Here is a 12,650-nt window from a genome sequence, read left to right as displayed (position 1 = left end):
CCAATCCTGTGAGGCTACAATCTTATACCTCAAAAAGGCTCTCGCTTGCGGTTTGAGGTCCTTTGCGCTTACGGGACATATGTTCCAAACTCTCTCTATAAGAGGATCGCGCATCTCCAGGGCTTGCCACATAGCCATTGTTCAAACCTCCCGTCGGGAGCGTGGAGGTCCCACGCGGTCGCCTCTCCAACCTTTCTGTTAATAATACAGTAAAGGATGCAAGTTACAATGGTTAGAAGCTTAAGTGCTATCCAAAATAGCGTGAAAGAATTTAGGACAATCAAACACCATAGAGACATGCAATAATGACCATGGAAAGGGGACTAATCCAAGGATAAAACTTCTAATCCATTATATTGCCCTTGATGTAGTGAGAAAGATGAATATATATGTTAAGAGATTGCCCTTATACTTAAATCATTCACATCCAAATTTAAAAGCATAAAGTATATTCATATTTAATCGGATCGTTTGTCTTAGATCCCTTTTGACCCATTAGCTTTTGTTACCCTCTTTGATACCCTCACCAATAACCCTATGAAGGAAAACAAACCAAGTATTCAAGTTAAGAGTCACTCTTACATGAGCACACCATGTGAACATGGGTGTCTGTTCAAGTAATGCACCCAACAAGACTTGAACCCACAACCTCACCACTATGACCTTAAGTGAATCACCTTTGGGATAGCCCAAAAGATCTTTAGCCTTGTGAACATGGGAGTGTCCACTCAAGTAGTGCACCCCACAAGACTTGACCCACAACCTCACCACTACAACCCCAGTGTTATATCGCCTTCGGGATAATCCGATAGCTGGCTTTAATCTTTAGCCTTGTGATCATCGTCCAATTCTCTGCCAATTACACTAAGTCACCACATGGGTATATTCATTAAAAATAGCCTGTACCATCATGATGGCAGCAGCTGAGTAGGTTACACTTTACCCATCTCTTACCACTAAAATGCAGACCACCTTATGTAAGATTCAATCAGATCTCCAACAATGCCACAAAATATTTAAATCTTCAAACTCTCCTACCGAAATAAGAGTGGTGATTTGTCAGACAATTCTAAACTAAATATTATAGCCTGTTTCACTTTTATAAGTTATCGTACGTGCCATTTTCATTAGCCTTCACCATTCGCAAAAACTGGCACTGGCAAGATAGAAATACATCGAAAATCCTTGCAACAAATCAAAGAAAGCAGAGAGAATTAGTCTTTTTGATCCCAAACACAGGGATGAGGCAATGATTATATTGACACAAAACAATTCAAACTAATAAAAACAAGCTTGGACATTTAGTCCCTGGATATTGTGATGCAAAATGATTCAAACTAGTTGAAGACTTCATTCAAACTTCCAATTCTTTTTGGTCCCAGCAGACATCAGAAAGTAGTCTCCTGAGACAACAATTTTCTTACAACTGCTGTAGGAAGGATCCAGTGCTTCAGAAGACAGGCCAAAAACATGCCAGTCTTCATTCCCAGGATGCCTACAAGAATGCCATTGCTCTTAGGGCATTAAAAAAGAGCCCTGTAAAAAGGCTTGAATGTTAGGTCCATTTCTAGTGAAAACGCAGTATTCACACTTTGAAGATTTGCTTGTCCCTTTATTGTCTTAAGCATGGACTCCTTCAAAGAATGTGCACTGCATTGTTCCAAGACAGCAGCAAACACTGTTCAACCCCACCAGCTTGCCATCAAACCTTCTACCAACACAATTCGTCATTCCCCAGTCACAATAACAACAAAGAACCCAACATATTTGAGATGATACCATCTGCTTACCAGCCACAATTCCACTGGTCACCTGCTTTACAATATGAAGCCCCACTCCCTCCCCCAAATCACCAACTCTGTTTTAGCTAAATGTGTGGCAGAAAACAGGCTAAAAGAGGGGACAGTTATAGAAACAGTTATTCCTAACTGAGCAAAGTATATGGTACAGATAAGTTAGCAGACAGAGCGATACCACTTCAAAAAAACAGGGTATCTAGACATTAAGACTAAACAGTAAGGCTGTATGTACACAGGACCCTAGAAGGAAATGATACAGAACAGAGCAGAGATGCATGACAAAGAAGGAAAACAAAAAAATGACTAAGATGTAACCTCTCTCCATGTCAATAAAAAGAGACAGGAGCTCAGTATCACCAAAAAACAGCTACAAGAGAAGTAAAGAGAAGCAAAGGAAGCACAGGGGCAAATGTGCCAGCCAGGGAAAAAGAGAGAAGGATGAGCAAACAAGGGATACAGGTATATGGGTTACCAACAAAATCACAACAGAAGGTATGTAAAAGCAGCTCTGTCTCATGACATATACGAGCTCAGATAGAAACGCACAGCTATATCCTGAGGGCGATTCTCTCCAACAGCATACACATGGACAGGAACAGGGGCAAGAAGTCGTAAAGTTAAAGGAAAGACAGCAGGTTCAAGATTTTTGTCAGAGTCCAAGCCTAATTCATCAGCAAGGTTAGAAGTATCCTCGGGCAATTCAGAAACCAATTTCTCTGAACCCTGCAACTCAAATTCCATGTCATCCACAAGAGCAGGATTCACCACATGTGCTACATCAGTCAACGCTCTGCTCCGTCCCTGTCTGTTCTTTTTGAGAGGCCCTTTCTGAGGCAGTAGGTCTAAAACCAAAGTACCCGTCATCTCAAACCACTCCAGCTTAAGCCCTTCAACTTCCTCATAATAAACACGCCGCTCCATCTGCAAAATAGTGGCAATGCCATAGTGGTTAGCATTCAATCAATCGAACTTAATCACACAAACTAAATGTATGAACACTCACAGCAATTTTGTGAACGTAAAGAGAGACAAATTTGGGTCCAACAGCTAGTACACTTGCTTCTGACAAAATACCCTGTAAGACATGCATGAACACAATAAGGCTTTTTAGGGTCAAGTTGTAGATATATTTGTCAATGCTGACATTGTGCAAGGCTACAAGGCTTCAATAGACACAAACCTTTTTCTTTTTCAACATGGCCCAAAGATATAATTTGTCACTCGCATCTCTAACATTCCTGCTCGCTAGCTTTCTTTCATTACAGTGTTCAGCTATCATGGCCAATTTCTGGCTCTCTAATACTTTGTGTTTGCTAGCGGCAATTGCCAGAGCTTTTAGGCCTGCTGGAGATTCTGCTCTCTCCTTGTCCTTTACTAGGCCTGTGAAGTATCTTTTGACAGTTGAATCTGTAACAGTGCAGTTAGCACGCACTTTGCAATCTTCTGCACAGCACTCCATTGACCCAGCTAATATACCTTCAGCATCTAATGCTGCTGCCAATGTTCGATGCACAACAATGTCAGGATACCTGCGGATTGGTGAAGTAAAGTGGGTGTAAAGAGGTGTAGCTAATGCATAGTGTGCCCAATCCTCTTCATTTTTTATCTCTCCAGTAGAAAAATATTTAGCTAACTGCATCGGCTTTGTGGCATAGAGTGCCAAAATGCTACACAGGGCAGGATCCTCCTTATGAGTTTCACGCAGCTTTGTTAATGATTCATGTAGACTGCCAGAAGAGGAAGCATCCAGTTCTAGCCCATTTTTATTGCAAAACTCCTCCAACTCCTTCAATTTGCGAACATTAGGTTCAGGATGCCTTCTAAGCAAGGCACAGTCTGGGAATGCACCAGATATGACTTCCGCAGCAGTCATATTTGCCAAAAGCATGAACTCCTCCACAAGAAAGTTGGAGTCTTGACGCTCAGACAGGCTACTGTCATTGGGTATCCCATCTTCATCAAGTTCAAAAATAAGCTTTGAATTGTCAAGCCTAAGAGCACCAGCCTCAAATCTTCCCTCTCGTCTTTGCTTAGCTATATCATGCAGGTCTCTAATGTCTTCCATGACATCACTCCATTTAAACCCCCCATACAGCTCTGGCAATCTACTGTCTGTTTCTAACTCACCACCACTTTCAGGATTAAGCTTTCCATCAATAATATCCTGAGCATGAAAATAAGAAAGCTTTGAACAAGAACAAATTATGGAGCGACCAATCCAGCGGTCAACAAGTTGACCTGAGCTATCAAAATCCCACATGATGGAAAATGCCAGTCGATCAACCCCAGGGTTTAAAGAGCACAACTCCTCACAAAGTAACCGAGGTAGCATAGGGAATACCCGTTCAATAAGGTACACACTAGTGGAACGAACTCGTGCTTCTTCATCTAAAGCTGTATCCGGACGTACAAAATAAGAAACGTCTGCAATGTGTACACCAACCCTAACCAATCCATTTTCCAATCTTTCAATGGACAGAGCATCATCCAAGTCTCTAGCAGTAGGTGGGTCCATAGTGAAAACCCTGCATTTTGTTAAATCTCTCCTGCTCTTCCTCTCCTGAGATGGTATGCTCCAAGGTACTTTTGGTAGACAGTTGATGGCCTCAGCAGGAAATTCAGCACTATGGATAGCATGCTCAAACAGGATGGCAGCAGTGTGAGCCTCCAGCTCCCCACCTTGCCCAAGGCTATGGCTGATGATTGCTAGGGGAGACAAGCTATCTTGCCTCCAGTCAGTCACACGAGCAGCCAACAGTTCATTGCCAAGTGATGCATCACCTTCATGAAATCTTTTCTTCAAATCAGTGGGCAGTGAGCAAAGAGAAACTGCCATCTTAGGAAATTTGGTGTCAGAAGGTACAAGCATAATAGTAGCAGAACTGTTATTTAGCATTTTCCTCAGAAACTCTTCACGACATTTATTCCCAGCTTTCTGATGAAATTCTAGAAATCCTATCACTGCTTCCCGGCGGTTGGACTTCTCCAATATTGCAACCACTTGACCTGTGGGTCTTTTGTCTGGGAAGGAAGCCACACAAGCTGCAAATTCCACCAGAGCTTTCTCTGCATTACTCAATGAGGGCTCTTTTTTAGATATAGTACAATGCTGTTGCTCCTTGACCTGATGACTAGATTGTACACTACATGCATATAGAGTTGCATTTTGAGAGGTCTTCAAATCCATATTCCTGGATTGGACTGACACGTCCATCTCTGCATTCAAATTCTGATCAGAGAGTCCACAAGGTTTTCTCTGCTCCCATTCAGTAACATCGGAACAATCTTCATCGCTGGAGGAGTTTGGAGCATCAGATGTTACAACTTTACCATTGCTTGTCAAAAGATCTGCCAAGCCAGTACTAAGATCATTGCTGTTCTGTTTTGCAAAAGATCCCTTTAGCATAGACCAACTTGAAATAGGATTGATAGTGATGGCCACTATATCCCCTTCAATCTGCACATAGCAGTACCAGTAAGTGGAGTCAAAAGCCACATGTATGAAGCCATTTTTCAAAAAATCACAGAGACAAAACACAGTAATTACCGCTCGATTTTGCGCTCGGATTCCATCAATAAGGATATCCGTTGAAACACCATCTAAGCTCACATAGGCCTGCACCATTCACATCAAATTCCTTCAGTCCAAAAAAGAAACACACTTCAGACCTTGCAATAAATCAATTCCACATATAGCATACCTCGTGTCTATTGTGTGCATTTATCCTTATCTTTGCATAAAATGCTTGCCCCACCTACACTCAAAAACCATGATATGATAAGCATACAGAAAACCATGAAGTAAAATCTTAGCAAGTAAATGCAATCTTAAAGCTTTTCATCATTACCTCCAAAGCTTGTTTCACTTTATCAGGTGCCCAATGTGGTCGGAAATAACTGCCACCATTGGATGTGCGGTCTTGACGATTTTTATATGGGCAAAATGGAGTTCCGTGCCATTTAGATTCTTGACTGCAGATCCCAGTCTCAGTATCATCACCAGAAGACCGGCATTCACTATAAGTGCTGCCCATTCTGGGTCCCTCAGGCGAAAAGCCTGTTCCAAGCAATGTGTCTTCAGCACCTTCACAAGGTTTCATGGAACCTGGTGCTTGAGGGTTAGTTTTGGGACTGAATCTCACCTTGTCTGACTTTGCAGACAACCCTTTCCCTGCTGTAGAAAGATCACTTTTTGAAATTGGGGACACCTTTACAGCCTCTTTCCATTTTGGCTGACATTCCTTCGTCCTAAACTTGTTTGGAGCGAATGGTTTGGATGATCTTGAAAGGCTATTTGCAAGACAGGTAGATGAAGAGGTGTAATTTTGTTCAAAGCTATAGTCCTTCACATTGTCACCGCTCTTCCTGCTGAAATTAGGAGTAGACATGCAACTCGGACCAGAACAACAGGGAGAAGCTGCACAGTCCGGAAATTCTGGCGAAATGCCTCCACGACTTGAGGTACTATTTGCCCGCAGCCCTGAAACAGGTCTAGATACCGTTAATCACGAATGATGTGTCTCCGTCAGTAACAAAAGATCACCATAAGTTTAAATTATGTTGTTACAGCAATAATAACAGATGTGCCGATCGTGTCAGCTAATTTGAGCCAAGATGGTCTAAGAAACAGATGCACCGACGTCTTGTATGTCACAAGACCTTTAGCAAAACGATTGGACAACTGCACTGCACCAGACTCGGCAATCGATTCGGACCACTCCATCAGCTTTATGAACCTAGGATTGAAATTTCTTAAGCAAACACAGTGGACATGGCTTAAACACTACATCAGGCCCTGGAACCTTCCTTTCGATCAAAAGTGGCATCCACACCTTGCCGGAAAAGGAAAGCTATGATAGACAAGACGTGCAGAGATCCGCCTCTTGATGCCTCGAGACGAAGGCTTACCGCTTGGACAGGACGAACTGGCGCCATCGCTGTCTACGTTAGGCTCCTGCGTGGTGGAGGTAGCCCGTTTACTCCTGCGTCTCCGGGCCTTCTTCTCCGGATCTCCGTCTGTGCGAGACATGGCGTTGGCCTCGGCGTAGACGAAGGGAGGGGGAGCGACACGGGGAAGCTTGTCGACCCTGTGCATGCCCTAGGGTTGTGCGGGGGGTGAGGCAAAGGAGGGAATAATGGCAAGAGACAGAAGAAGGCGACCACGAAGGAGTCTGGAGGGGAAGGAGGACCAGCGGGGAGGAGAAGGAAGATGATGATGATGATTGAGAATGCCCAAAAGGAACCGTCTGTAATAGCGAGGGAGAACCTTTTTAAAAACGAGGAAAACGAAAGAACCAAGATAATATAAAGCTTATTTCCATAGCATTGCAATGCCAACAAGTAGTGATTTCTCTCAGTCATTTCTATAGCATTGGACCTTGGAGTGCCAAAGGAAAGGACCAAGGTGTAAATAACAAAACCTCCCCTATTGCGGCGGTCCACTTGTTGGTAGGGTATTTTGTATGTGCCCATGTTGATCAAGTGATCGCGATGCCTGGCTCGGTGTTGGCCCCCGAAGTGACGCCCCTTGCAATATTTCATTCACTTGTATTGCTAAAGGTTCGAGCACACTCATATCCAGCCTAACCTCCTTCAACCTTCAATACATATTGCTGTCCCATAACAACCAGCAATCCTTCAAATCAATTTACCCCTTGGTTTGCCTGGCGATTGGCCTTCACCCTGCTCCTTGGATGACAAATTCTACCCCAAATGTTGGCTGGTTGGCCTCTTGAACTTCTCTAAAATCCCCAAATTTCAGTTATTGAATTTCAAGTACTAGGCCTTGAGCTCTAAGCACTCTTTCCTCACGGTGGCTAGTAAACCCTAATTTATGCTTGTTGTGTGTGTGGGTGGTTTGTCAACATATAAAGGAATATCCAAAAGGATGACTCCCATAGGCAAAAATGCATTATAAGAAACTTATCACAATGGCATTGGAGTAGCAATATTATTTAACAATGAAATAATAATAATATTTATCATTGTGCTATTGGAGTGGCAAATAATATTTTAACAAGGGGATGGTAAAATTTATTACCATGGTATTACAATGGCAAATAATAAATTTTTCGAGTTTGTAGAGCAAATTAGAGCAATATGTATTAAATATAATAAATAGGACAATGAAGAGGCCTACCTCTTTTAATAACTACTAACCATTGAAAGAAAAACTAATATTCAATGTCATTAAGAAAGTTTTCGCACATAAATTGTACTACATGACATCTACATTTAATGTCAGACAAATTTTGTCTTCACACTGTAATTGTGCCCCATTTTGCTAACTATTTCTCAAACCTCTTTAGGGTACAATCAGCACAACATCTTATGGTTTCTACAATTGTGCTTAACTAGTTAACTTCACCATGTGTGAAACTCCTTTTAAATGGTTTTTCCTATGTATGTAGGGAAAAAAAGAAAGTTGTGTTCCCTTTCATATGGCAAATTTGTGAGAGGAAGGGAGTTCTAAGAGGGTGATTACACACTACCCCCAAATAGCCAAACCAATATGAAAAGCATCCACAATAATCTTTACACATTGTCCGTTCTAAGATTTAACTCAAAAAGGTGGCTAGCCCACTTGGGAGTGTAGGGGATGGTGGAGGTTCAAACCTTTTTTTTTTCTTATCACTTTGTGACTTTGGTGCAAATGCGAGCCTTGTGTAGGGATCTCCCCCTCCCAAATGTGTCCATCACTTGAAAAATGTGAACCCATTCATGTGTTGATAGGATGGTATAACACTCATGTTTGTTTTGCATTGTTACATTTGTCCAAGGCAATGTGTAACAACACCATGTCAGCATAAGATTGGAGCTACATTTTTTGGGTGCGTTACACTTTTTTTTTTGTGATGCTTGTTCATCTTATACAATGTATAACACCATCGTGTTAGCATAGAATTGGGCTCACGTTTTTGGGTGATGGGCACACTTGGTTTCAGGGGGATCCCCTACCAAAGGCTTGTATCCGCACCCAAGTCACAAAAAGTAATAATGCTCATTCATTAAAAGTGCAATATTCAACCATCAAGATTTGAACCTCTACCATCCCCCATACTCCTAGGTGTACATCCATGGGTCAACCACCTTATTGTGTTAAAGTTGGGTGTGGATGATGTGTAAAGTTTACCACGGATGCTCTTCACACTATAACTATGTCAGGATGAGGATCCTAAGTGGACACAGTCTGTAGGATAGCTCAACCGTGGCACTAATAGTAGGTAATGGACCATAGTGCAAAGGCATTGACAAGGTTAAGGGTCAAGGGGTCAAGGGGTCAAGACATAGTCTAAATCAGGGGCACGAGGATGTACAAACCAATGGGTCAAAGGATAGGCAATTAATGTGAATAGACTCGCTAAAAGTTGGGAACTAAAAATATTCCATAGATATATGGCTAAAGATATTAATGCAGTGTTGCTAAAAGAGGCTATCATCTTAAGTGGTTGGGGAGGTCAACCAAGCTTTTCCTAACTTTTGTGCTCACTAAAGCCAAGGCATCTACATATGCATGACAGTGGTATCAAAGCGAGGCTGTAGCAAAAGATCAAGGAATCACTACCCCGTTTTGTTGGGGGTAAAGGCGCCTCTGCCGTGCCGCCCCGTGTATTACTACACTGACAGTACCCGCCACTGCACACTGCAGGTGGCGGGCGCCCGTCACGTCACTTTATTCTTTATTCTTTTAGTGACAGTTTGAATAAAGGAAGGCCCGGTCACACATTGTGACTGTTGGAGTTCCCATTTCTTGTCTCTCTCTTTCTTGCTCTTGCTCTCCCGCCATAGCTCGCGTGCAAGCTTCGATCCTTCTCACCTTTCAACTGGTATCAGAGCTTGGCGTTCTCTTGCTCGAGCTCGACTCGGTGCTTCCCGACCTTCGCATCGACTCACTTCACGCATTGGGTCTCCATCCCGGCAGCCATATCCGATCTCCCCGAGCTCCCGTCACTCCCCGGCTTCCCGAGCACCTTCCCAGCCTATTGAGGCACCTTCAAGGCATTGATACTGAGGTATTTGATCATTCTTTCAGGGTTTTATTTCAGTCTACAGGTTGCAAACAGCAAGGCCAGCCATGGCTTCAAACCCTTGAAGCTTATTCCCCTCATATTGTGCCTTACACCTATCAAGGCTCAAAGAGGCTTGTCATAGGCCTTTGATAGGCCCTTCTTGAGCCCCCCATTACCCCCTTTTCAGCCCATGTGGAGCAGCAGCAAGTTCAGCACCAACAGGGCAGATTGCATCATTTTTTTCCAAGCTGTGAGCACTCATCTACTTCAGCTCCACACTTGGCCATTGCTTCTTGCTCTCTACCTTGATCAAGAGGGCTGATCTCTTCAGATTTGGGACTGTCATAAACTGTCATAACAGGCTGAAAACAGGGCAGCACCATTGGCATTAGCATTTGTTGCTTATACTCCATTCCGGTTGTGCTATTTGATGCCCGTATGCAGTCTACATGATGCCTAGTGCCTTGGGAATCTATGCACATGATTATGCCATGATTTTGGCCTGAAATATTGGCTGATTTGGGACTGTTATTTACTGTTATACAGTGCTGGAAACAGGGCAGCCACACTTGGCATTGGCATTTGATGCTTATACTCTACTCCGGTTACCTTGTTTGATGCCCATATGCGGTCTACTTCCTACCCGGATGTATTGGGGATGTATGCATTTGGTTTGACCATGATTTTGGCTTGAATTCGGGGCTGAAATCTACTGTTTAGAACAGTAAATACATGCTGGAATAACAGTGGGCTGAAGGTACTTTATAGGCTTTGGCACTTACCTACCGATACCGGATGTATGCTTTGAGCTTTGGCATGATGTCTCTGACATTTGGGGACGGCTTGGAGCATATGTATGAGATTATGGGATGCTTTTGAGCTTCGCATTAGCTCCGTCTTCACTGGCATTTGGACCGACTTGGCATGCTCGTGGACCGCCTATGCCTCATGTCTCTGCTTGACAGTTAGGCTTTTGCATTACATGCTTTGGTTCGTGACATATGCTATTTGGTTCGTGTATGCCATACCGACATTTGGAGCTTGGATTTGGATGTATTTGAGCATTCCCGGCTTACTTGATCACTGATCTTGGTTGCTATTTGGATGTCATTGAGTTGACCGAGAGCTTATTTGGGCTTATGTATTGCTTCATGGTTAATACGACCGGTGCTTCATGTATGTCATGCTCTCTTGGATGCGCTTGATGCATTGGCAGGGTCACTTATCACTGGTGCTTTCTCTTGGGTTGTTTGAGCTTCTGAGCTCGCTTTGTACGCCTTTTGTGCCAGTGGGAGCATTTTACATGCTTGCTTGACCTTTGACAGTTGCATGCTATTGGAGCACTTACATGTATTTGGAGCAGTTTATGTCTTGAGCAGCTACATATGCATTGAGACTTTGGGATCATACTCCGATCTTTATGGATATGCATTGATGTACTCTTGGTTCACAGGATGCTTATGAGCTGAGTCTCATATTTGGATCTTTCTCTTTGAGCAGACACCTATTTGTGTCAGGTTTTGGCAGTTACAGGAACACTTTGTCTAGAGTGTCTGGGAGTGTGCCTTTCACTGGCAGATGTTATTTTGACATGCTTCGGTGTTGAGCTCATGTTCTTTTCACTGTCATTGGCCTTGCTTATGTCTGTTTCATGCCGGCTTTGGACCTAGCATTATTTGCTTGACATTGGATCCTATTTTGGGATAGTTTGCTCTCTAGACTGCATACCTGCAATTTATTACAGCTAGCAGTTATTGCTGAAATATCCTGATTTGGTGTACCGCACCTAGTACTAAGTGGGCAGCAACTTTTGGCACACTCTGCTCGCCCTTTGGACCCCGTTTTGGTCATTTTTGGGCAGTTTCTGCAGTAAAACAGCAAGCAGTTTTGGACCGTTTGGGGCATATGTCTTTAAAGGGAATGAAAATGTTATCTGGTTTGCAGTATCTTCCGCCTTTGGATTATGCATGTTTTGACTCGTGTGATCATTGTCTTTATGGTAAGCAGAATAGGTCTACGCATAAGAAATCGGGTAGGCCACGCATGAGTGAGCCCTTGGCATTGGTGCATTCCGATGTTTGTGGGCCTATGCCTTGCATGTCTATGGGTGGCGCGAAGTACTTCGTTACCTTCATTGATGATTTTTCTAGGAAAGTGTGGGCTTATCCCATAAAGCAGAAGTCCGATGTCTTGGCAGTTTTTCAGAGATGGCTTGCTCTTGTTGAGAACCAGACTGGGTATAGGCTGAAATGCCTTAGGACAGATAATGGGGGAGAATATGTCTCGCATGCTTTTGAGCAGTTTTGTGATGACAGGGGTATTAAGCGTCAGTTGACCGCCCCTTACACCCCACCCCATAATGGTTTGGCTGAGCGCATGAACAGGACTATTCAGGAGCGTGTGCGCTCTATGCTTAGCCATGCAGGCCTACCCCAGAGTTTTTGGGCTGAAGCAGTTAGTACGGCAGTGCATGTCATAAACCGATCGCCTTCCAGTGGATTGGATTTCCAGGTTGCAGAGGAAGTTTGGGCTGGTAAGCCACCCTCTTATGCGCATCTCCGTGTCTTTGGATGTGAGGCATTCTGCCATGTGCCCAAGGACAAGAGGAGTAAATTGGATCCAAAGAGCATTAAATGCATATTCCTTGGCTATGGTGAGTCAGGAGAGATGGGCTATCGCCTATGGGATCCGCAGGCGCGGAAAATAGTACGCAGCCATGATGTCGTCTTCCATGAAGACAAGATGCACAGGCAGCCTGAGAAGGTGGTTGAGATCCGCAGAGTGATCTTTCAGGAGGAGCCTAGAGCTCCAGCACAGCCAATAGTACAGCCTGCAGCAGTTT

At 43.6% G+C, this 12,650-nt stretch overlaps 1 protein-coding gene across 1 annotated transcript; it reads right to left on the bottom strand.

The window, feature by feature from the left end:
- Positions 1-1,321: 1,321 nt before the first annotated feature.
- Positions 1,322-7,062, bottom strand: LOC148009989 (Ribonuclease II/R family protein). Its single transcript, XM_087672526.1, has 7 exons — positions 6,708-7,062; positions 5,648-6,279; positions 5,501-5,554; positions 5,347-5,415; positions 2,980-5,256; positions 2,803-2,874; positions 1,322-2,720 (listed from the first exon to the last, which is right to left on the bottom strand). The coding sequence occupies exons 1-7, from the start codon at positions 6,892-6,894 to the stop codon at positions 2,313-2,315; spliced, it is 3,699 nt and encodes a 1,232-aa protein (XP_087528652.1). The 5' UTR covers positions 6,895-7,062; the 3' UTR covers positions 1,322-2,312.
- Positions 7,063-12,650: the final 5,588 nt, after the last annotated feature.

This window comes from Lygodium microphyllum, chromosome 30, assembly GCF_053477565.2.
Source record: "Lygodium microphyllum isolate KBCC chromosome 30, Lygodium_microphyllum_v1.1.10, whole genome shotgun sequence".
Taxonomy (NCBI): Eukaryota; Viridiplantae; Streptophyta; class Polypodiopsida; order Schizaeales; family Lygodiaceae; genus Lygodium; species Lygodium microphyllum.
The sequence above is the reverse complement of the archived record's forward strand: the minus strand, read 5'-3'. Positions and strand labels throughout refer to the sequence as shown.